Source organism: Corvus hawaiiensis, chromosome 17 (assembly GCF_020740725.1).
Source record: "Corvus hawaiiensis isolate bCorHaw1 chromosome 17, bCorHaw1.pri.cur, whole genome shotgun sequence".
NCBI lineage: Eukaryota > Metazoa > Chordata > Aves > Passeriformes > Corvidae > Corvus > Corvus hawaiiensis.
Genome location: NC_063229.1, coordinates 16,717,236 through 16,742,783, shown reverse-complemented (window position 1 = coordinate 16,742,783; position 25,548 = coordinate 16,717,236). Strand labels below are relative to the sequence as shown.

The following is a 25,548-nucleotide window of genomic DNA, read 5'->3' as shown; positions in this document are numbered from 1 at the left end:
TGTTTAAAACTTTGCCCAAGTTACTGTAATTCTCCATAGAGACCTGGAATCTCACTAGTTAGTACACTTAATCATACTTTGTATAAAATGAATGATAATATGGATTAATCATTTGTAGAATTCCACAGAAGGAGAGCGATCCAGAAACCTGAGTGTTCATAGCGCTGAAAACAATTTGTTACTCTCATGTATTAGTTATATAGCAAGCAGTATGTACAGACCAATGTAGAGTGGCTGCACATTTAATTTTACTTGCTGGTCATATCTTCACTAAATAATTACTTTGATAGTGTGGCTTTTCATATTAAGATTTAAAAGTTACTAAGATCAAACATCTATACTAGTTTCACTGTTTCTTAAAAAAAAAAAAAAAAAGAGAGGAACACTACATTTAAAATAAATACTTTTAGTTGTTATGTGAAAGAAAATCTGCCTTACTGGATGGCACTTGTGATGTTAAGATTCAGAATTCTGAGCTGTTCAATGTATAGCAGAGATGACAGTTACTTGAAGTTACATATTATATATTATTTTTGTTTTTCAGGATGTGACTTAATGACTTCTTATTCTGAAGGCCCACTGAAAAATATGCAGTGCTTGAATGTTTGCTAAAGACTAGTAAGTGACTGATCTCATATTTGGACTATATATACCTGAACATTTTTAAAGCTACAGTTTAGTATATGAGAAGCATGTACTTTAAAAAAAAGGGGGGGGAGGGAAGAAAGAAGGAAAAAACCCAACTCAAGCCAAAAACCTTACTGCACTACTGCCAGAAAGTGAAATTGCTGCTTATGTTCTTGTGGATTCCTATCTATGTAAGTGGAAACATCAGTTGTTTCTGTGGTCAGTCTTAGAGCAAAAGAATCTCTGCATAATACCAATAATATTTTGAATCAGAAGTTTCACTGGAAAGCTTTGATACTTTTTTAATGTGTATTTGAGGGAGATACAGGTTTGAAGTAACAAATTTCCACTAAGAATACAGAGTTGCAGAATGGAATATCGTCTAGATTTATTTATTATCAAATAAAATTTAAATACTACAATATGCATCTTGCAAAAATGTGTGACTTACATCTTGATTTTTAGGAGGGAGAATTATATTTAATATTTTAACATTGTATACAATTTTAAAAGTTCCAGGGCATCCTCATGATTCATTGAAATGAACTTGTTTGATTTAACTCTTTGTAATTGGCTTATTCTAAGTAATGCTAAGTTCTGCTTAGCCAATTTTTCAAACAAGAAATCAGCTCAGATAGAAGAGCTCCAAGGATGCAAGATACCACAAGTACACATACTTAATATAGGAAAAACTTGGTGGTTTCATGGGACCAACAAAGTATTAAAAATGTTTTCATGCAAAAAATATTATTAAAAAAAAAATGTGGATATGTTTTAAATTAGTATTGTATAGTTATGCATTTTGGAGGGTAGTCAACTGTTTCAGAGAAACAGATATAAAAACTAAATCCGAAGCATCTAATTGTTTGTATTTTTGGGCCCCTGCTAGGACAAAATCTTCTCGCTTGCCATGTCCTGTTTGGTGAATAGGTCTTTCATCTACCAGCTACTGAGAATTTGGGCATAAGGGAATGAATCATGCTTGAGCTGGAGAAGGAAACGAGTGCATTGAAAGACAAGCTAGCAGAAAGCAATCTAAGGGATATTAAGTTAGTAGCTTTCCACATTCTGGGGGATGAGTTGAGTAAGACCAGGGAAGAAATAGTTGCATCAAATTGAAAACTTTCTGCTTACTGTGCCTAGTAATTTTGACATAATTTTGGCTTGAATGCTCTATAGGAAATGGCCTGAGGAACTTACCCCATTTCAAACATACTGTATTGTTGGCATGTGCATTGTTTTCTTGTTACTCCAGGGCAGAATGTTAGAAGACAATGGGTTTTACCCTGTCAAAATACTGAAACCATGGCACGTTGGAAACTGCTACTTATGAGCGCTCATGATTTCTTTAAATTCTATGGTTTTGTTTGGAAGGCTGTACATACGCTGTTGCAATGGATGGATTAGTAATTACTGGAATTTATTTTACCTGCCATGTGCAGAACCCAGTACCTTTTTAACAAGTCATTTATGCTTTTCACTGAGAAATGATATGGCAAAGGATGTAGGCCTTTTAAGCATTTTAGCATTAAATGCCTTTTTAGCATTTTAATAATAAGGACTGGTGTTTTTTCAGCACAGTTAATGCTGAACAAGAATATCTTCATTCGTTTTTGTTTTCTTGAATTGAGAAGAATGTTGGAAAACTTAGGATTATACCTGAAAAGATGTTGCACATAGTCATGAAAGTTTGGAACTTTCGCTCAGAATATTGCTGCCTTTGGTTCCACTCCACTGGTGGGGTTAGGAGCATCATGATGTAGTGGTTCATTGTTGCTACAACCAATGGAATTAAGCAGTGCGTTGCTTTGAAGACTTTGAACCTTTTCTTATGTCACCTTTGTTTCTCTGAAAGTATAAACTTTGGAGGGCTCTGGACATCTTTATTCCTTTCAACTTTAACATTCTGTTTTATACAAACACATACCTATCTAAATTATTTGGAAAGAGCTAGGGCTTTTTTTCTCCAAATACGCTTTAGAAAATCACACTGGACAGAAGAATGTATGGGTTTGTGTCATCTGTTTTCAATGGCTAAATGTGCAGTGTGGCATAAAATGCATTTAATTTCTACAATGTTCAATGAAATGACAAAGTATTCCAATACAGTGGAGTAACATGGGCAGTTTAATTTAGAAATTCAAATTAGTTGCAGGTGCTGATGACATCAGACTGGCAAACATTTAAGTACTGTTCTATATGTAGAAGTTATTGTTCATTAAATACCTGGCTTTAAAATGTAGAAATCCCAAGAAATTATGAATTATATTAGTAGGAACAGATAAATTTTAGAAAAACATCATGTCTTGTCCCTGGATAGAATTTATATTCAGCATTTCTTCATCCTTACATATAATCAATCTGCTGTAGCTTCTTGCATTTTAAGCAAATACTCGCATACAAATTTCATTGAAAAGTACATAATAGTATGTATTGTTAGCCTAAGTTCATAATACAGTCCCACTGTTAGTTGTCCTTCTATGCAGTAGGTTTGCTGTCTATATTTTGAGCTTCTGCATGCAACTTCAAAGAAAGCAGAACAATTGTCAGATTTTTCATGGAAGTTGTTGCTGTCATGTCTGCATTTCCATTATTCTGAGTAAGAATAATATTCTAGGACAGAAGATTATCATTCCTGTGTTTTGGGTAATTTATACTGATCTAAAATTTAACAGAATTTCTTGTATTTGCCCAGTTTTATGTGGTAACTGAGCTATTTAGTCAAATTAAGCTAGCTTTTAGATTTATTTTAGTCATGCAAATAATAGAAAGAATTTCACTCTGTAATTATTTTCTTTAAAAACGTGCTTCATTTAGGTAGGTAATATTGTGCGCTATAACTAGCAGAGAAGCCTTTCTAGCCAGCAGTAGTGGTTCATAAGCCAGAAATAATGTTGTTGCCTCTTCGCTCAGAAAGTAAGTTTACAAAGATGCCACTGTTAATTTTTTTTTTTTGCTTTTAGCAGTAAAAATGCAGAGAAGTTTCAGAGCTTCATAATTTACTTCAGGAAAACTCCCCCAAACCCCCAAAATAGCTTTCCTTTTGGAAAAGCTTTTTAGCCCATTAGAAATTACAGGCTCATCTCCAATGAATAAATATAACGCCCGGTACTTTTAGAACTGGTGATTTCTTTCATTATTAACTGACCGAGTAGTAGCTTCTTTTGCAAATACTTCCTGTAGCTGGGAAATTAGTTTGACCGTTAACAATTTGTACTGTAAATCCATCTGTATTGGGAAGCAGCTTCTGTAACTTCCTTAGCTAAATAGTTACAGAGTTGTTCTAGGCATGACCTGCCTGTGCGGCTTGTTGTATATTCTTAGGGAAAGAAAAATACATGTGCAGCAGCTCTGCAGCTTCAGACCTGCATAAACTACCACCGCCTACTTGGGTGTAAGAGTACGGTAACGTCCTATGCAAATTACTGATTTTTCCTTCCTTGTCCAAACTCCTATATTTAGGCACTGAAAAGTGCTTTTTTTTAAAATAGAAGAAGGGTTTTATTCTCTGATATTTATCATGTTTCTGAGACAAAATGTAATAATTTTTGGTTTTCTATTTAATCATGTTGTGAGTTATTTCTCAGCACAAGTAGATGTTAAATCAAAAATGACATTTCTATTCTAAATAATTTAATGCAACCATGTAACCTTCAAAATTATGTTAGAGTGAAATATCTGTCCTAGCTCAAATTTTCAACTGCTTAATGTGTTTCAAATGCTTCCTCCTCTTAAACAGAATTTACTCTTGGCTTCAGAAATACTTGCTTTGTCCACATCCTTCCTGAGCTAGCCTTACATTTTACGCTCTTCCTTTCTCTTTCCACATTAGCTCTTAAACCTGCAGTTCTGTCTATACTCAGCCTGCAAGTGTAGTTACAGGAAGGGAAGCGGCAGTCCTGGAAATGTGCGCACGTGTCACTGACAGCATAACTGAAGATTCAGCCTTAGCTGTGAGGTCCGTAGACATAAGACCTTGAGTCATATGTAATGCTGAGTATCAGCTTCAGATAATCAACTGCTTTTTGCATGATCATAAGCTGTTTTTATAATCTCTTTTTGGCAACTGCTTACTCTTTCAGAAGAGTAGTTTTTTATTTAGCCATTTAAATGAAGGAAATACGATCCCTGCAGTTCTCCAGTTCTGTACTGTCATCTAGTGGCCTAGCAGTGTATTTTTCTTGAACTTTACATAACGTAGGCCGCTACATGCGTATTTGGGAGTTTTTTGCCCTGGAGGAATATATGAATGGATAAAGGTCTTCAGACTTGCTCTTCCATGTCTCTGTTGATTTTGTCTTATTCATCCTGGTTTTTTAATCAAATATTTATATGTAATACCAAGTTCTTACCTGTACAGTTCATGCCCATAATACAGAGTTAGGCATCTTTTGTAATTGTTTATTTCAAATGGAAGATTATGTTTGATTGTTGAGTTTAATTCTGTTATCATTTTAAAAACATGTTATCCTTCCTTTTGTAATGCATATCGATTGACATGAGGACTGGTTATGATACAGTTTTATGTTAAGCATTGTAACATTTTCTTAGCTGCAAAGAGAATTTGTACTTTAAAAAGATGACATTTTTATTTCTGGGCTTTTTACACATGCTAGAGTAATCCAGTCCTCTGTCTTGTTTAACTTTCAAGGTTTTGTACTGCTGTAAGAAGAATGTTCTTTTGAATTCTCCACCTGGAGAATTTCAAACCCCCATACTGCTTCATGTAAATCTGTTCTTGTGTGTCCTTTCAGTTTAGACTTTAGAAAAAACTAAAGCAGATTTTTTTTTTTTCCCCCCACAAGAAGCCAATAAACAAAAATTCAGTCAGTCAAGGTTAGTAACCTTGAAAGTTACTACTTTTGAGCAGTAAAACACACTTTTTTTTTTTTCCTTTTTTTTTTTTTCCCCTCTCCTCAGATGTCTTGTCCTGGAAGCAGTTAGTTAGTTTATTAGGTGCCTTTTCTGAGGGGTTGGTTGTCTTTGCTGTAAGGATACACTGCTGACTTGTGTTTCACTAACTTCTTGTTCAATGGGGTGCCCATATTCTGTTCTGCAGAGCTGCTTGAGTCCGTTGGCTACCAGCCTCTGATACCTTAACATAAACTTCATTTAGTTCTGTCGGTTCCTTGTCCTTGTGTTATGTGATCACTGACTCCTAGGAATTTGGTCATCCTAGGCCAGTTTCTTTTAACGAATGTCATAATGGTGGTTTTTGCTCGTGGAGATAAAGAACTTTTTCTATGAAAGATCTCTGTCACAATCTCTTAGTGCCTGGGTTATGTTATGGAAAAGTTTCTCTCTAACTGACAAGTCTAGCTCTATTAACTAAATATTTAGCACCATTTATTGCCACTGCTGTATAGGGTAAAGAACTGCAGTCTGAACTAGAATGCAGTAAAATAAATTTACACATAATTTGGAAATTTCTGTAAAAAGGATAAATTAATGCTGAAATTCTAACTGCCCAGATCTGTTTTGTTTCATTGTAGTACAAAAGACCAAAACCAATTTTTTAGATCATTTTATAGTTCTACTTATGTTCTAAAATACTCCAACTACATACATAGCATAGATCCATTAAATTTTTTTTCTTCCCTCAGCATGTTGTTGATTATAGCGTAGCAGGACCTGACACAGCTTTCTTCTCTCCTTTGTGCCTGTGCTCCTTTTTTTTTCCTGGGAGTGAGGGGAGATGAGTGTCATATATATCTAATCCGCCAGGTTTGTTTAATGTAACTAGACTTAAACAAAATTACCTGGTATCTTATTGGGTTATGGCCCAGTCTTTGCTGCAGAAGCAATAGAAATGAAAGATGCTTGAAGTCGTTGCTTGCCTTGGCCTCAAAGTTTTAGAAAACTGTATTCATTTTAGAAGGTTTAGCAAGAGATACAAAAACGATAGTAACCTGTGACGATGGTAATAGTAATCTGTTGGCTTTATACAGAGACAGGTGTGAAACTCTTGTAAGCCCCTTGATTTACTCCTAAGGATGAAAATTATTTGTTTCTGCAGTTGTATTTTGGTACAACATTAATTTATCACTTTCTTTTCAGGTTATTGAAATATATATTTAAATACTGAGAATTTTTTTTAAGACGAATTGAAGCTATGCAGTGGTCCCAGTACAATGGTGGAAATTTTAAATATCTCTGAAACAAATCAAATGCATTTTTAACCTTTACTTTTGCTTACAATGATACAAAGCTTTATAAACCTGTGTTTTGGCTAAATATCGGGTAGATTTTAAAGAAAGGTATCCAAACATTATTTTTTAGTAGCAAAAAAGTTTATGGATTTGCAGTAAGAAAATTCACTTGTAAATCTGATAAATTGCTTATCTGGATAAGTTCTCTGTATTTTGAATTAGTATTTTGAGCATTTTATTCACAATTATTGTTTCATTGCTTTTAGTTGCTGATGCATGGTCAAGATGAGTGGATTAGGAGAAAACTCGTTGGATAGTTTGACTAATGAGTCAAGGAAGCGCAAGCCACTGCCCTGTGATACACCAGGAGCAAGGTAGGTTTATATAGAACTTTTCTGGTTTTTAATGAGTTTTGAAAAATATTTCTCAAATTTGCATTGCAATTTAGAGTAAGTTCTAACTAAGGAATTTGTTTAGTTGAAAAATTCTCTAGGTCAGCTTCTGTTGTGAAGATAGGTAACTTTACTAATAGGTGTAGATATGCCAAAGTTGATGAACTGTGCTTTATAATTTAGACTCTTGTGGAAATTTTAATACAGTGAACATATAGGATGGATTGAGTTGGAATGGACCTTAAAGATCATCTAGTTCCTGTTCCCCTGTCATGGGCAGGGATACCTTCCACTAGATAAGGAATGACTTTTGAAGTTGTGATTGCAAGGCAAAAGAAGAAAAACCTCTTGCTTCACAGTAATTTTTAAGGTGACATCTTGTAGCTGGTAATTGATTTGACAGGCCTCATTTCAGGCAGTTACATTTAGCAAAGAATACTGCAAGAGGTTGAGCTTTTTGCTAATTTGTTTGTACTTCTTTAGACTATTTCTTTGCAAGTTCATCTTAAATTTTGGCAATCTATACTACCTGCCTGCCCCTCACCCAACTCTGTCAGATAACTGTTGTCTGAGGGACTCAGTTTTCTGTTCCCCACAAGTTTCATTGCTCTCCATCATGTGAAGTGTTCTCTTTTATCTTCTTCTTCCTACAGAGTATTAACTTTTATTAAATTCATCTTCAGGCGTTCTGTGTGCTAATATTTGTCCCTTTTATATATATATCCCCAGTGCCCCATGCCAATTGCCTTCATCATTCAACAGATTGTGTATGAGATCCTTAAATGCTTCTACTGTATCCGAGTGTCTTTTTATGAGTGTCCTCCATTCCATTTTCTCTTTCTGCAGTGTCTGTCTGTCCATTCAGGAATTCTTTTTCAGATTGTCACCCTTCAATAGCTTTCTTTATCTTTCAAGCGTCTGCTTTGTAATGTATTTGTTTTCTCCAGTGTTGGTCCATCCATAGTTTCCTAACTCTTTCGCCTGGTTTCTTCTCAAAGAATGATTATTCTCTTTCAGTTACCTTGATGTGTCCATTCTTGCCCCTGCCCTGAGTCCTTCTTTTCCTATTCTTGCCATACTGTGTATGACATTTCTCCCTGTTGATTTAGTCTGTAGACAGTATATTTACTCAACATATTAACCGGGGTAGGAAAAGGAATTTCAAAGAGACACTGTATCTAGCAACATTAGGTTGTCTGGGATTGCATGTTGAGATGGCATGTAGATCCTGGCCTAGAAATTTCTGAGGTATCACCTCTTATAGTCATCTCTTTACAAGCAAACTGAAGGGAGTTAATAGAATGTTAAAATTCAGTTTCATTTGTCTAATAAATTTTAAGCAACTGTAAAGCAACTTTTAAGGTTAAAATATACTTTCTGTAGGAGTGCTACAATTTTATGACAAAAGCAGTTGCTCTTTTCATGAAATCTGTCAATAAAGTAATAGAGTAAAAACAGGAGGATTTTTTTTTTTTATTAATAGCTTTCTTCTATCCTCTTGATATAAATTTGTATTTGAAATTCTTAAAAAAAATGCAAACCAAACATAAACCCCAAACCAAACACCAGTGTAACAAAACACACATATTCGCCCTTCAGATTCATGTTCCCTGGAAGAATAACTACTGCCTAGGTTTAATGGGAGGGTGTTAAGTGAAGTACATTATAGTGCACAGAGTGAGCACAGGTTTTGTATAGGATGGTATGTAAGTATATGAAACAATGTTTTTGATTCCTAGTCTGGTCTGCAGTGGTGAGAAGCGTCGACGTGAGCAGGAAAGCAAATACATTGAAGAACTGGCTGAGCTGATATCTGCTAATCTGAGTGACATTGACAATTTCAATGTCAAACCAGACAAATGTGCTATTTTAAAAGAAACCGTGAGACAGATTCGACAAATAAAAGAGCAAGGTACAGTTCCCTGCTAAGTCAAAATGAATAGTTTAATTTCATTGTGATTCTTTTTTTGAAGCAATAGTTACCTGGGAAATTGAGTAGTGGTTTTCGCAATACCGTGTAACTGAGCAGGTCTTTGGGCTTTGTCTTGATTCAAACCTTAAATGCACCCTAAGTAATTTTCTGTTTAAAAGCAAAAAGGTATTTATCAACACTTTTTATTGGGAATCAGGATTTTAAAACTTTGTATGATCTTTCTTACCAGTTTTGTACCACAGGCAAAGTCAAAAAAAGGAGATGGTACTCTACCATCAGCTTGTACAATACACCGAATACTCATCGGTGTGCAGAATACATGCTGTTGCCTTTCAGTTCTAGGAAATTCATCCTTTTCTTATGGGCAAGCCTCCAATCACAGACAGGGATTTTTAATGCTATTTTAGTGTGATTGAATGTACTCAGAATACAGCCAAGTCAACAAAGGAGAAAGAAACAATGCATCATATCTTGGTAATTTCTGTCAGATAGGGTAAACCTAAGTGATGTAATACTTTTTTTTTAACAAACAGGTGGGTGCAAACCCCATGTTTTAAAATACAGAGTGAGAGGTATATATAATTTCTTTTTTAAAACACCACCCCGCCCCCATCTCCTCCTCTCAATGACTAGCCTCCCAAGCTTATGTGTGTCATTTGGGCAGTAAAGCATTAGAAAACCAGAATATGCTGTGGTGTATATCTTACCTGTTGTGGTAAATTGCCACATCTTATGAAGACATGCTAGAACTATTTTTAAGAATCATCTTCTGCTTTTAGGGTTTTTTGTAGTGCCATCCAGTGTGTTCTAATGTTTAATGTTGGAGTTGAGATGATGTACTCCTCTTGTGGTCTGCTTCACCAGCCAGCAAGTACCACAAAATAAAGTTTACAATTTTTTTTTCTGTAATTCTGCTGCATGGCATGGATTCCCATTCCACCTTCCTGTGCAATCAATTAATTTAGGATATTTTGATTTTAAAATATAGTTTTATTATATGCATGCACACACACACACACACATGCATATATACACATACAGACACAAGACTGTCAACATGAATCAAGGCCTTTTTGTAGAACAGTGGTGATGGCATCTGAAGACTGTGACCAGTGATAATGAGATGATCAAAATAAAAGCACGACAAAGAGATATATATTATGAGTGTGTTTAATGGCTATTGAAAGACTCATCAGACGGTATCTGAAAAACAAGAAATGTTCACAAAGCAAGTTCATCTTGTCAACTTCAACTGCCAAGTCAATTTATGTGAGCGAAGAGTTTGGCATTATGCGGCCATGACATTTTTCTAGTCTTAGCAACTAACAGTATATGAGCCTTCCTCTCTCAGTTGTGCTTCTTACTGCCTTTATTCACAAGCTTCCTAGAATCTGGCTTGTTATATTAAAATGTGGTCTTCACGTGAAATGTCACTTTCAGGAAATGTATCTTTTGGCTTTCAGGAAAAGCAGTTTCTAATGATGATGATGTTCAGAAAGCTGATGTATCTTCCACGGGTCAAGGAGTTATTGACAAGGATTCATTGGGACCTCTTTTATTACAGGCAAGTACAAATTAGGCCCTAGTAAATTCCTATGGAACAAAATACTTAAGGCAGGTGAAAATTTTCCAATAAAGTATGCAATCTTGTAGTAATAAAACAGCATGCAAGAACCATGCAGAAGTATGTTTGAAAGGGTCAGGAACAAAATCTACCATGTGTCCTTCATTTTGCTGAAATTCTCCGTAGAAGGAAATAGAATAGCCTTTGACTTTTTCTAATGTTCCTATGCTTTATTTACTCCAGCAGTCATTAGCAAAATTCTACTGAAGCAATGCTTATTCATACAAGGAATATTTTATTTCTTATAGGGGATAGACATTAAATGGAGGAGTTTTTGTAAGGAGAGCTTTGTTATGTGTGTTTGTGTTACTGAATTATGAAGCATTTTGAATGGATGTTGCCATCAAGCAAAGTAACCCTAGAATAATAGTAAACAAAGGTACATAGCAGATAGCCTTTCTTTATGCCTAGAAGACCAATCTGATATTTACAAGTTAATTAAAGCATTTTTGAAGCCTAATTTTGTAACATAGATATTGAATTTTTCTTTCAATTAAGAACATACAGTATTTGGCTAGATCCTACTATCTCATCACTTGCTAGTGGAAATGTATTCATATTCATGACATACTACTTGTTTCTATTGAACTTCTTGTTTCAATTTGCTAGCTATTGAATTAATGTTACAAATTCATGATCTAGTGTTCATATGGATTAAGAATGAAACAAGAAGGCTGGTTATCAGTGTGAAAGCTGAATGGAATATCAAATGAACATATTAGTTATTATTATTATTTAAATAATTCTCTACCAGACACACTTTTCCTCAAAGAAGAATTTAAAACTTCATCTCTATCCTTGAAAATAAATTAATGTATTGTGACTTGACATTTATCACCCACACAGTTTTCAAACTAAATTCTGTTCAAAATTAGTCAGTATGTCTTATATGATATGTTGTTGTGTTAATATTTAGGCATTGGACGGCTTCCTCTTTGTTGTAAATCGAGATGGGAACATAGTATTTGTATCAGAAAATGTCACACAGTATCTGCAGTATAAACAAGAAGATTTGGTTAATACAAGTGTCTATGGTATCTTGCATGAAGAGGACCGGAAGGACTTTCTTAAAAACTTACCTAAATCTTCAGGTAGTAAAAGTTGATTTACTGCACTTACTAGGCTATTTGAAAGCAATCAGAGAAGAAAAAAAGACCTTGTAATGGATAACCTTTCAAAAGAGAATACTTCTATAAAGAATTTTTGTCTACAAAAATATCTTGATAAATATTACTGTGTTTTTACAACAGCACACCATCAGAAATAAATGTGCTGGAAATTCCCACTTTACTTTAGCCTTTGCAATTTGTTTACCTGTAACTTTCAAACAGCAACGCTAAGGAACACCTTTCCTAATACCACAAGGCTAGCTGAAGGAACTGCTTGTTTTTAAAATATATGAATGACTTTCCAGCACTTCTTCAAGTGACTGAGAGTGTCATGCAAAAGAAAGAGTGTGTTTTACTTGGTTCTCAATACTCCTATTTTATACTGACCTTATATTGATGGTATATTGAGAAGGCATCTTAAAATAGTCTTTATTATCTGTAATCTAGGAACAGGGTATCTAAATTAAGAAGAATCAGTTATTAATTGATTGTATCTGAAAATCTATATGAATTCTCACTGTGTTCTTTTAAGTTAATGGAGTTGCTTGGACTAATGAAACACCTCGACAGAAGAGCCATACATTCAATTGCCGGATGATGGTGAAAAGCTCTCATGATCTCTTGGAAGATGTAGATGGCTACCAGGATATACGTCAAAGATATGAAACTATGCAGTGCTTTGCTTTATCGCAGCCAAGAGCTATGATGGAAGAGGGGGAAGGTAGGAATTTTTGTGGAATTATCCTGCATAGAAATTTCTGGGAAAAGCTCTTTGGTGTTTTGCAATCCATTTTTAAGAACACAGCAACTTTAATCCTTACTGTCTGTACTTCCACTGTAACAACGAAAGACGCTTCAGCTATTTCATTAGATTCTTCAGTAGAGTAAAACAGGAGAAGATGAAAGAAGAAACATTCTTTTTTAAATACAGATTTGCAGTCCTGCATGATTTGTGTGGCGCGCCGTATCGCAACTGCAGAAAGGGCATTTCCAACAAATCCAGAGAGCTTTGTTACAAGACATGATCTTTCAGGTAGGAAGCATACCCAGGAGGAAGGTATGAAGGAGTCTTCTTTGTCCACGTGCTCTTGTTTTAAATAAATGGAGTGTATGTTGTGTATCTGTAGTGACTAACGGAATTCATACTGAGAATTCCCAACTGCTTTTTACAGTATACCATTGTTGGCAGTGAGGTGTAATAAAAACTGTGGGAGGCATTTTCTTCTCTATGTTACTGTTTGGTAGCTTGGTAAAAAGCATTACTTGTGTTTTAACTAGCATTTCAAATGGTTGTCATTCTGCTTTCCTTTACGCATAAGAAATATTTTAGGTCATAACTGAAGCGAATGGAAGTCCTTCAGAATGTTTGTATTTTTATACAATACATGAGCTAGTGTTTAAAATGGTTTATGCTGTTTAAATCAAAAGAGTTGTTTAATCTAAATGGGACTTTTTCAGGTGCCAGTTTGTGTTTATGATGTTCATTCTGTGTAGTTGGTCAGTATTTTTTAAAATTTTACTCTGTGCATCCCTTAGGTGCCTGTAACCAGAGACTAAAGTTACTGTTTTCTAAAGCTCTGACATTGACCTGTGGGTGATTAACTTCCTCTTACTCAATTATATAAATCCCTTTGAATAGTGATGCTTCAACAAGCAACATCATATTCTCATATGGCAGATAATTCATAAATGTAACTTCTGCATGCTCAGAATTCGGTGATTAAAAGGGTGGTGTTGGAGCCTTATGAAATGTACCATATTTATACAAAAAGAATTGTCATAGTCATAAAGAGTTTAACTTGTGAATTTTTTTTCATGTTAGGCAAACTTGTCAACATTGATACAAACTCATTACGATCTTTTATGAGACCTGGCTTTGAAGATACAATTCGTCGGTGTATCCAGAGATTCTTATGCCATAATGATGGGCAGTCGTGGTCAAATAAACGCCACTATCATGAAGGTAAAAATCAGTTTACAATGTTTGGGTCATATTGCTTCTTCTAGGGGCTGCATTTTTTTCTGAAAAACAAAAATGCTAAATTCTGCCTATGTTCCTTTTTTTCATGTTTTTTGTTACTTACCGTGATTCATTTACAAACTGAAGGAGGATGATCTCTTGAGAACGAGGAATTCTGCTGGAAGTTGTTTTGTTTTTCAGTGTGTTTGTTTTGGAAATTTTCATGGAAAATGTCAGATACATGATCTGGGGACCTCAAGGAAGCTGTTTTTTCCATAGATGGATACAGCAATTACAAGAGACAGTTATATTTCTGTGGTGATATGTCATCTTTAATTATCATTAGCTTGTTATTTTTGGTTAATGTTAGTTTGACTTTGTTTTAATTCACCCTTTCCTTTGTTAAAGAACCACTCTGAAAGTGGTAACGGTTGTGTTGATGCCTTTTCCTTATTTTATTTATTCATTTATTTATTTTTAAAGTTTTATGGCTTTTTGGGGTTTTTTTAATCTTTAGCAAATGAAGGGCATTGTGTCAAAAATATCTTATGATTCATATTAATAATTCTTGGGATTTTAAATATTAACTATATTTGTATATTCCCTTTACAGCTTATACACAAGGTCATGCTGAAACCCCATTGTATCGGTTTTCTTTAGCGGATGGTACGATAGTGACAGCACAAACAAAGAGTAAACTGTTTCGAAATCCTGTAACTAATGACCGCCATGGATTTGTCTCTACCCACTTCCTTCAAAGGTGAAATTAGTAGTATCTGTTTATAATTTAAGTGTTACAGTTTTTAAACATGCATCTGACCTTGAAGATAACCTGAGAAAAATAGCATAGTAAAATATTTTACCTGATTAAAACTCAGATGGGGAATAACTTGGGGAACAGAGCTGCATAGCACACAAATAGATGTGTAAACATAGCAGAGTCCCCTTTAACTATGTGGCAGAAGGACAATCGCAGTCAAAAGAGATTTTTTTTTCTCGGTACTTGCACAAAGCCTGTGCTATGTTTTTATTAGTCTTTTGTGGTAACATTGATGAAACACTGAAAATAGAAATGCTCGGTCACATGCTTTTGCAGACCGATTAAAAATACAGCAAAACCCTCTCAGATACATAATCCATGACTGAAATGTACCTTAAGTAGCATTTCCTATGACCTGTTCTTGTTCTTTGCAAGAATAATTGAAATGTCGCTTTGGAGGGAATCTGTCTCCCTCTGGCATTAGAGTGCCTCCAGATGCTGAAAAATTAGTAACTTGAGATTTTTCAGGGTTACATATCATTAATGTGCACAGTAGAATGGTGTCAGACGTTAACTCAGGAAGGTGGTAAAAAAAGGAGGATCTTTAAATTGGTAAATCTGATTAATAATCTGACCATTGATTAAAGCCTTTTGAGGCAGTGATCCAGTATGTGCTTCTGACTCAAAGCCCCCAAAGGATCAAGCATTTCTGTAATGAATAAATGAGTGTCATGGCTTAGTTCTGCTTTTGTGGAAGCTTGATTCTCACTGCTCTTTTTTGCAAAAAATATTTGGGCAATTATTTAATAATGTATTTGTAGCACATGATTCCAAATAAGGTTGTAATTTATTTTCTTGCATTTATGGGGATGATGTTGAATTTACAGGGAACAAAGCGGATATCAGCCAAATCCCAATTCTGTTGGGCAAAACGTCAGAACACCTGTGACTGGAAACACAAATTCTGTTGGTGGTCTTCTGAACATGTCACCTGGTCAAGCCATGCCAATGCAGAACAGGAGCTATGGGATGGGAGATGCAAATGCAGTGGGTCAGCTCACGAGCACACGATATGGAGGCCCTGGGAATATGGGGCCAGTGAACTCTGGACCTGGAGTGCAGTCCTCTGCTTATCAGAATAACAGTTATGGGTTAAATATAAGTAGCCCACCACATGGTAGTTCTGGCCTAACTTCCAACCAACAGAATATAATGGTATCTCCTAGGAATCGAGGGAGTCCAAAAATAAGTTCACACCAGTATTCTCCAGTTACAGGTATTTAATTTTTGCTGTAAACTCTTTTTTTTTTTCCAAGCTATCTTTTCTCACTTTTACCTGAATCCCATCTTTCATCCATTTTAACCGTTCTATATGACTCTATATGTGTTACTTGAATGTAGTATGACTTCATGGTAAATATGTATTTTAAAATTATTAACTCAGTGTGGCAGTCATACATAATCCAAAGGAAGAGTAGATACAGGCAGTACTGTAATCTAATAAGTTTGATCTCTGTCGCATGATACAGGTATGCACTCGCCAATGGGATCTGCCAGCAACACTAGCAACAACACTTTCTCTAGCAGTTCTCTTAGTGCTCTGCAAGCCATTAGTGAGGGTGTTGGAAATTCCCTTTTATCAACACTTTCTTCACCGGGTCCAAAACTGGATAATTCCCCAAACATTAGCATAACTCAGCAAAGTAAAACAAGTACCCAGGACTCCAAAAGCCCTTCTGGTTTGTATTGTGAACAAAACCAAGTGGAAAGTTCCATCTGCCAGCCAAACAGCAGGGATCTCCTTAGTGAAAAAGATAGTAAAGAGGGTAATCTGGAAGCATCTGAAAGTCAGAGAGGACCATCTGAGAGCAAAGGGCATAAAAAACTCCTTCAGCTACTCACATGCTCCTCAGATGAAAGAGGACATTCTACACCATCAAACTCACCTTTAGACACAAATAGTAAAGAATCTTCTGCCAGCGTTACCAGTCCTTCAGGAGTTTCCTCATCAACATCTGGAGGGGTATCTTCCTCCTCAAACATGCATGGGTCGCTCCTGCAAGAGAAGCACAGGATTTTACATAAATTGTTGCAGAATGGTAATTCTCCAGCAGAGGTGGCCAAGATCACAGCTGAAGCTACTGGTAAAGACACGTATCATGATGCTAGTAACACAGGATGTGGAGAAGGCACTGTCAAACAGGAACAACTGAGCCCAAAGAAGAAAGAAAACAATGCTTTGCTCAGATATCTGCTAGATAAAGATGATGTTAAGGATCCACTTTCCAAAGAGTTGAAGCCTAAAGTAGAAGGTGTGGATAATAAGATGGGACAATGCACGAGTTCTACAATTCCTACTTCAAGTCAAGAAAAAGAGATGAAAATAAAAATGGAGCCAGCAGAGGAGGTACGTGTAATGTAAAATGATGGCAGTGAGCAAACCAATCTTTTATTATTACATGAATGTAAATATATACATATTATGTATACATTACATGAATGACTAAATATAGAACACTCTACAGTATGCATGTGTAAACATTTCTTTAAAAGTTTTGTGCAAATGATGTCAAACAAAAAACGCAGGTTTAATTGTGAATGAAAAGGCACAAACAAAAAGAATTACAGGATATGTATATAACCAAGTCTGAAGTCCTGAAGTCCTGGACTAATGTGTTTAAGTTATGGTACAATTGAAGTACTATTTACAAATTATTCCTTAAAATCAGATCTTAGCACATGTTTGGTTTTATGGCTTACTAGGAAATGGGGCTGTAACTGCCTCTGTAATTAGTTGTCAATACAAGAGCAAAACGTAGAACATGATTTCGTTTTGAAAATATAAACAGTACACAAAAATGTGTAATACTTGAAATAGCCATAATTTGGTTTAGTTCATTCATTGGTTTTAGTGGTCTTTTTCTTTCCTTAAATGGGGGAATATGTTCTTCCAAATACTTATATTTGTATTCAGCATTCAAATAAATACCTATTAAAATGTATAAATGTATACATAATTTGAATAAATAAATACAAATAAATAAGTTCTAGAGCTGGAATTCCAAGAAATGTCATGATACAGAAAACTAGCACCATGGAACAACTATTCTGAAACCAGTAGTACACTAGTTAGGAACAGCCGTTCTTAAAATTATAATCTATATATAACATTTTTGTATTTAAGTCCTAAGATTCGGAGCTTCGAAGTAAACAGTACTGGTCAGTATGACAGAGTTTACTGAAGATATGTCAATTTCTTAGACCTTGAATTTCCCAAATCAGTAATAACTGTGTATATAAAAAAAATTATGCACAATTTTTTTATATTAGCTAAGGGGTGACTATAAATGAAACACCTTATAACATTGTTAGAATACCACTTACTGGAAAAGTCACTAACAACTCTGTAATAGTACACAACATGTAGTTTCAATACTTGCTCCTGAGATGTAATTAAGATATTCAGAGAAGCACTTTTTTTGTGAAGATAGGGATCCACTATATATGAATTATTTTTCTATTGAAACTGTATCTGATTTGAAAACAAGCTTTTACAGAAAGCTAGGGCTCCAGCTGACCAGAAAAACCTTGTGGGTAATTTTCATGTCTTACAGCGTTCACTAGTAGCTTTTTGTGTATGATAGATACATTGTTTATCACTTAAGGGTACACATTCTTGATGTCGTTCACTATCATAAGTGTATATGTCTTTGTAATTTGGGATTATTTAAATGTTTATATTCAGAAATACTTTTCATTTTAGTTATGTGTACCTCCAGTTTCTGCTAATTCTCAGAACTACCCAAGCAAAATACTCTAAAAAAATGTATCTAAATGATATTTGAAGTTCTTTGGAAGTTAAAAGATAGCTCAAGATAGTGTCAGTGAATTAAATCATTTGTCTCCCAGTTATATATTTTAAGATTAGCAAGGAGCTAAGTAAAAAGTGAAGTATAGCCATATGAGAGTAAATAACCTTGGTATTTTACTGCATCATTTTCAGAAGAATGGAGACTTGGAGAATTTGGATGCAATTCTAGGTGATCTTACTAGTTCAGAGTTTTACAATAATGCTATGTCTGCAAATGGAAATAACCTTGGAACAAAGCAAGCATTATTTCAAGGAAATGCCCTACTGGGTAAGGAATTAAATCTACCACTTGGGTTTTAAAGTTAGGGTTTTCTTCTTACCCGATGTTAACATAATGCATTCTCAAACCCTTAGAGAATACTTTCTTCATCTCCTATTTCTTCAAGGGCAAATGTAATGCAAAATGGCTAATTATATATGGCTTTCATAGGCTATTATATACACTATTGGCTGTCTTGAGAGCACTCACCTTCTATATACACGAGTAACATTCAGTTCCTTGTTTTGTAGTTTATTCTGGGTTCATCTTATATGGGTTCGTAGATTTCTCAGAGACAAGTCATCGGGAAAGATGTTTGGTGAATTGTAAATTAAAATTGAGAATTTTTATCCTTTACTGATGACTAAGGATGTAATGTGGAATTGGTGACAAGCTTTTAATTTCTTTCTTATTCTATGTGAAAACATCCTGTGGCCAGTAAATTCTAATCGTTACTCCTCCTTGACATCAGAAGGAATTCCCTTCCTTAGCAGGAAGCTGAGTAGGAGGGGAGGATAACCTAGCTAATAGACCAGCATCATGGCAGTTGTTGCTTCCCTTCATGACACTGGTCATCTCTTGATTATATAGGGCAATGGATTGCTGAGATAACCGAAGGAGGTGAAACATGGATAATGAAAAATATAAAACCAGGTACAAGAACACGTAAGGCCACTGACACTATTGGCTGTGAAGCACAGTGATTTGTGGGTTAATTGTCCATGTAGGACACTGTGCTCAGAACACCATGTCTGGATTCCAGCTGTTCCAAACAGAACCGTTTGTTTCTACCTCCATGTGAGAGTTAACCAAAGTCTGGACAGTCCACTTAGATATATCAAGAAGTCTGTTTTACTAAGTTCATTACAGAACTGAAATTAAAATGAACTCTTTTTTTGTCTAGGGCCAAAGGGAACGGCCTTTGACTTTTTCTGCAAAAGGTCTTAACTATGTGTTCAAAATGGGAATTTTTGTAGTGAGAACATAAGCAACATAACTATTCCTGGCTTGCTTAAGATCAAGTATATGAGCTCATAAATAGATGAGACTAATTTATTTAAGTCATTAATAGCATATTTTATTTAAAATGTACAGTTGCATGCATCTTTTAATTCTTTAACAGGTGTGAAGAATCCCCAGTCTGTGCAGACTACTCGCCCACCTTTTAACAGAGCCTTGTCTTTAGACAGCCCTGTGGGCTCAGGTGCTTCAGTGAGGAATGTCAATGCGTTCTCCATGTTACAAAAACAAAACCTGATGGGTGGAAGTCCAAGAATGATTGAAAACCAAGAAAATTTTGGAGCAAATCTGGGTTTGTTGGTTGTGTACAAACAGCTCTCATTGTAAAGGAAAAAGCTTTTATGTACAAAAAATTGCAAGATTAAAATACAAATTTCTGTTAGAAGAAATTTTAACATTAATGACTTATAATTTTACCATCATTAACACTTGTGAATTATTATCTTAGCTAAAATTATAAGAACATAGCTGTTTACTATCTGTGTGTCATTACCAGTACTTAACTTTAAGTAGTTAAATTATTTTTTACTATTTTGATACATAGAAGCAAGAACAGTTCACAGTGGCAGCCGGTCATTATGAACTTTATATACATTTAGACTCATATAGTTTTTGTATGATTTAGAACTTGGCATGGTGAGCTCTAGTTGCTTTTGTAGGACTTCAGTGAATTGCTCTGACATTAGCAGGTGCACTTGGTGAAATAGCAAAAAATTCTAAAAGCAAAACATATCATGTACTCCAGGTAATGAATTGTTGTGTTTTCTGCTCTTCATTACAGCAAGCACTCCCAACAGAAATGTGATGAATCAGCATCAGTCAGGAGACTGGGGTTTGCCAAACTCCAAGGTGAACAGATTGGAATCTGCAAGTTCTGCTTCCATGTTGAGACCAGGACCTGAATTTAGTACAACCCTTCCCAGGCTGCCAGAGGGTGGCTCTATGTCTGGGTTGCCTGTTCGCTCTAACAGCATACCTGGTACTAGGCCAATGCTGCAACAGCAAATGATTCACCACATGAGTAAGTTCTTAACTTCTTATTGTCCTACATAGCACTATCTCTTTGGTTTCTTGGTAAGCATTCATCATAAGAATCTTTGCAGTTTTGGTAAAATGCTAGATTTTCGTTGAAAGGCTTTTTGAGGTAGAGACTCTCGTATTGTTCCCTGACTATGACATTTTATGACTTTTTGGTGGTGTCCTTGTTTTCTTCTGGTGCTGTATGTCTCATATGCAGATAATTTGTTCTGGATCCCGAGATTTGGGGGGAGTAATTTCTGTGTATTTATTTAGTGCAGTACTTCTTTGCTAAATTCCAGGAGCTAAATAGCATCTATGATTCCATATGTGAAGATACTAGTATTGTGATTAATTTAATTCATCCTACTTGATATAGATGCCTTTTTTTTTTTTTCTGTTAACTTCTTGGTAATCAGTGTCTTTTGAAATTTTTCTCTCAAGCATTTCAAAATTCTTTTCACATGGAGTAGCCAAATTTCATATAAAACCACGTTGCAAATACTGTTTCTCTTCAAAGTATTTATGTGTGCATGAGAGAAAATAAGCTGTATGCCTAAAATATGAACAGTCTTAAAGCCTGTGGGTTTTTCCTGTTCTATATCTTTAACAAAGGTTTAGTCTAGAGCTGAAATTGTCCAGTCTACTATGCCAGTACCAGTATGCCCCAAACCAGCTTAATTAGACAGCATTCCTTTCTTATCATGGAAAGCTACCAGGACTGTTACCAGTTCTCTTAAACAGACTTACTATTTCAATGCAACAAATGGGTATAAGTTTAAATGTGGAAGAAATTTGTGCAGTCCTGACTGAGTCAGAATTTTTCAGCTTAGCTTCCTAGAAATTATTGTTGCTAGGTGATTCACACAGATACTGGGAAATAATGGGATGACATAAACTCTCCTTTGTATTGCTGTATGTCCCTGGACAGGTAGAGGGAAGAAAGTACTCCCAAAGACCAAAATGTTATGTAGTGTGTGTTTCTTTTGATTTCCACTCTGTATTGGAATTTAAAATGACAAATTTTGATGTCACTATGACAGTGTATATTTGCTGGTACCCAGATATCATTGTCCAGAATTTTTGTTGAGTTTTTTTTTCATGTAAAGTGCTATGTCTATCGTGCTCCTATTTAGAGGCTAAAGGAATAGAAATAGCAATTCTGCTGTAACAGCGTAGCAGGTCTAGATCACAGTCTGCCATATTTAAATCTGTTGTCTGTTATACTTGTGAAATTATCTTAATTGTGAGTTTTTGTGTATACACTGTAAAACATGATAATGGAAAGCTCAAGAAGCTGCTTGACAATTTGTGTGGTCATCCTAATGTGAACACTAGGAGAGCAAGCGGAGACCTTCAGTTTTTAAAAAATACACAAATGTTTTACCTTGCAGGGCCAAATGAGATAAACATTGACATGGGAGGGAATCCATATGGACAGCCTGGACCTTCTAACCAACCTGGATTGTGGCCTGACAATATGATGTCCATGGAGCAAGCATCACGGGGTTCACAAAGCAGGTAGAATTGGGGAAGGTTTTAAGGTAATTCTAAATACAACTGTTTGCTGTCTGTCAGAAGAATTTAAGACCTGGAAATAAAACTGTGTAGCATACACAGTGGGGATAACAAATTGGAGTCAGAATTCCATTTCTGGAATGTTTCAGAAATGTTTCCATTCCTGCTGCTGATCCAACACTGGATATCTTTTAACCCAGCTCCATAAAAGGCATTGTTAACAAAATCTATCAATCCTTGAGTTGGGAGGCACAGAAAAAAGAGATGGGAAACTCTGAAATCGTATCTCTGTGGCACATGGCAGAAGCTAGGAGAAAACAGAATTTATGTATGTTCACAGGTGCATGGAAGGTGACTGGACATTTTAGGACATAAATTTGGGACTTAAGTTGTTAAGTCTTACTTCAGTCATCGGGGTGATGATAGTACTTAATCATACCCAGCTCAATATACTATATAAAAACTGTGTTTTTTATTGTAATGGTTGTAATGAATTTCTTCACTGAAAGAGTGGTCAGGCATTGGAATGGGCTGCCCAGGGAGGTGGTGGAGACACCATTCCTAAAGTGTTCAAGAAACGACTATATGTTGCACTTAGTGCTATAGTGTAGTTGGCAAGGTGGTATTCGGTCAAAGGCTGGTCTCAGTGTTCTTGGAGGTCTTTTCTAACCTTATAGATTCTATGATTTTAATCTTTTTTTATTTATAGACAATTAGTTAGAAGCTCTTTGGATGACCTCTTATGTTCGGCACCAAATATGGAAGGTCAGAATGATGAAAGGGCGCTTCTGGATCAGCTGCACACACTACTGAGTAATACAGATGTCACAGGTCTGGAAGAAATTGACAGAGCATTAGGAATTCCTGATCTTGTAAACCAAGTAAGTAAACAGATATTTTGGCCATTTATTTTCCAAAGACCAATATTGTTTTGTTACTTGAAAAGAAAGTGAAGAGGGCCTCCTCATTTACTTCATCTCCTCACATCCTCATCTTCATTTTCATACATTTGCTTTTGGAAACCTCTACATTGACTAGTGATTTTCAATGGAGAAGCTCAGTATGGATTAAATTTCTTGTGCATTACAAGAAATATAAAATGGCATATTCTAACGGAAGTTTATTATATCATGCCTTGGTATATAAAGGTGGGGTTTTGGGTGTAATTCATTATAAATCTATAAGCTGAGAATTGTGTTGGGTTTCTTTAGTAGCCTGTTGTCAGCTGAGCTTAGGTTGTGAATTATTTGACTGGCAGTGATGTGTATCTCCTTCGGTTGCAGCTTGAATTTGCATGGCTAGCAAATATGAAAAAGAATTTCTGTGAGTAATTTGGAACTTGCTAAGAACCACAAAATGACACTATCATTTGTACAAATAGCATCATAAAGTGCAGAGGGGCTTGAATAGTGACACTGGTCTGCCTGTGTATGCAGTGTGCAGCAAAATTGATTTTAAAAAGAATTATTATTAATGACTTTTACTATTTCATTAGTCTGGAGACAGAACTAACAGCAGCTGTCCATGTTATGTTCTATCCAAAAAATTGCTGACTGGTGTATTATGCTGTGTTAATTTTATTGCTTCTTTAGGAGTTCTATATATACTGCTAATGAAAGCACTTTTGTATCTGTTGAAGGGACAAACTTTGGAACCCAAACAAGATTCATTTCAAGGTCAGGAATCTTCAGTTATGATTGACCAGAAGCCTTTGTTATATGGTCAACCCTACCAAGGGCAAGGGGCAGCAATGCCAGGAAGTTTCAGTAATGTCCAGGGACAGCAGCCGTCTTTTAATTCAGTGATGAATCAGATGAGCCAACCGAGCAATTTTCCTATGCAAAGTATGCATCCCCGAGCAAATGTGATGAGACCTCGAACCAACACACCAAAGCAGCTACGCATGCAGCTCCAGCAGAGGCTCCAGGGACAGCAGGTAATTTTTTGCTCCTACATTTACATTTCCTCCATGTTTCAGAATTGAATCACTTGCACACGAAATTGTGTTGCTTCACATATATAACAATGGAGATCACAACAGGTGATTGAGAGGGTGGATCTTTCATTTCGACAGTGCTTCTCATTGAATGCCTGATGGCTGTAGGAGTGGAAGAACATTTATTAAGACAAGTGTTTCTCCTTTATCAGCTACAGGTTAGATTGGTTCCTGCAGCACACAAAACGATTGCTAGTTAAAACAGTGCTTTTGTACAATGTAACTCTTTATCCATTTTAAGATTAGTATGTTCTCGGAACCTCACAGATAGCATTAAATGAGAGCTGTATTTCTTCTGTAAATCAGGTGTTACTTCTTTCTTGCTGTATTTTCTAACTAATCATTTGGGTTTATCGATATATGGGTTTGCTTTCCATTTCATGATTTGATGTGACTTTAGGTACTTTCTTTGGATGAAAGGTGAGAGAACAGATACAGCCACATAGATCTCTTAACACTAGGTTGAAGAAGCTGCTTAAAAAATTGGTGCATGATTTCAGCATTGAATTCCTCACGGGAAAATGCAGGCTTGGTATTAAATACAGCGTACAAATAAAACTTGGAAAACTGAACTACTGCTGTATGACATGGTGTGTGAACAGAATACATGCAGGTAACACCAAGACAACAACAACACACAGCTGAAGTGCAAAGAGTAGGTTTATTCCATCATCTTGGATTCCGAAAACACAGATACACATAAACTGCTAAGCTCATTTTAGCAGAGGCAAAAAGCACCCAGGCTTGAGCCCTGCATTACATATCAAAAGGGCCTGGAGCATGCACAGTCCTTTGCCAGGCTGTAGTTTTACATCTCCAAACCCTCTTATCTCCCTTCCCCCACCTTTACAAAGAGGCCCAAGTCTATGGGAAAGGCTTTTAAAAGTCTTTACAACGTCCTGCTATCTTTTGTGAGAAAATTCCATTTCTTTTCCTTAGACAGACAACATCTCAGAGTAAACATGAGCGTGAATTTTCTCAGCCAGAGTATTTTCTAACATCTCCCAAGTGCATCATTGGTCTTTGAGAGAAAATGATTCTAAAAACAGCTTTTCTCTCTCCTCGACAATCTTCCATTTTTCAACCCTTTCCTCTCCACACGTGGAATGACAATGTTAGGAAATACTGTGTTCTCTCTCGGTTTTCTGTGACACAACTGTTTGAAACAGATAGTCTGCTCTTTATTCTTGAAGAATGCTAATTTCAAGGGAAATAAAAAACCAATGCCAGTTAATGCTGCACTGTTTGAAGGAGGGGGGGTGGGGTGGGGCTTGTGTGTGTTTGAGCTGCTTAAACAAATAGTTTGGTTCTTC

General features: G+C 35.8%; 1 protein-coding gene across 4 annotated transcripts in view; it reads left to right on the top strand.

Moving 5' to 3' along the window:
- The window catches only part of NCOA3 (nuclear receptor coactivator 3), a 63,101-nt gene that overhangs the window by 32,830 nt on the left and 4,723 nt on the right, over positions 1–25,548 (top strand). For 3 of the 4 annotated variants that reach the window (XM_048321452.1, XM_048321454.1, XM_048321456.1), the window contains exons 4-21: positions 545–618; positions 7,043–7,150; positions 8,908–9,080; positions 10,565–10,665; positions 11,642–11,816; positions 12,367–12,555; positions 12,766–12,867; positions 13,657–13,797; positions 14,407–14,554; positions 15,442–15,830; positions 16,084–16,961; positions 18,558–18,693; positions 19,276–19,338; positions 19,808–19,996; positions 20,486–20,725; positions 22,116–22,242; positions 22,949–23,120; positions 23,879–24,175. In XM_048321452.1, the coding sequence (XP_048177409.1) occupies positions 7,053–7,150; positions 8,908–9,080; positions 10,565–10,665; positions 11,642–11,816; positions 12,367–12,555; positions 12,766–12,867; positions 13,657–13,797; positions 14,407–14,554; positions 15,442–15,830; positions 16,084–16,961; positions 18,558–18,693; positions 19,276–19,338; positions 19,808–19,996; positions 20,486–20,725; positions 22,116–22,242; positions 22,949–23,120; positions 23,879–24,175 (3,618 nt within the window). In that variant the 5' untranslated portion in view covers positions 545–618; positions 7,043–7,052. The remainder of the gene's footprint in view (positions 1–544; positions 619–7,042; positions 7,151–8,907; positions 9,081–10,564; positions 10,666–11,641; positions 11,817–12,366; positions 12,556–12,765; positions 12,868–13,656; positions 13,798–14,406; positions 14,555–15,441; positions 15,831–16,083; positions 16,962–18,557; positions 18,694–19,275; positions 19,339–19,807; positions 19,997–20,485; positions 20,726–22,115; positions 22,243–22,948; positions 23,121–23,878; positions 24,176–25,548) is intronic. The other variant, XM_048321453.1, reaches the window with a different exon arrangement.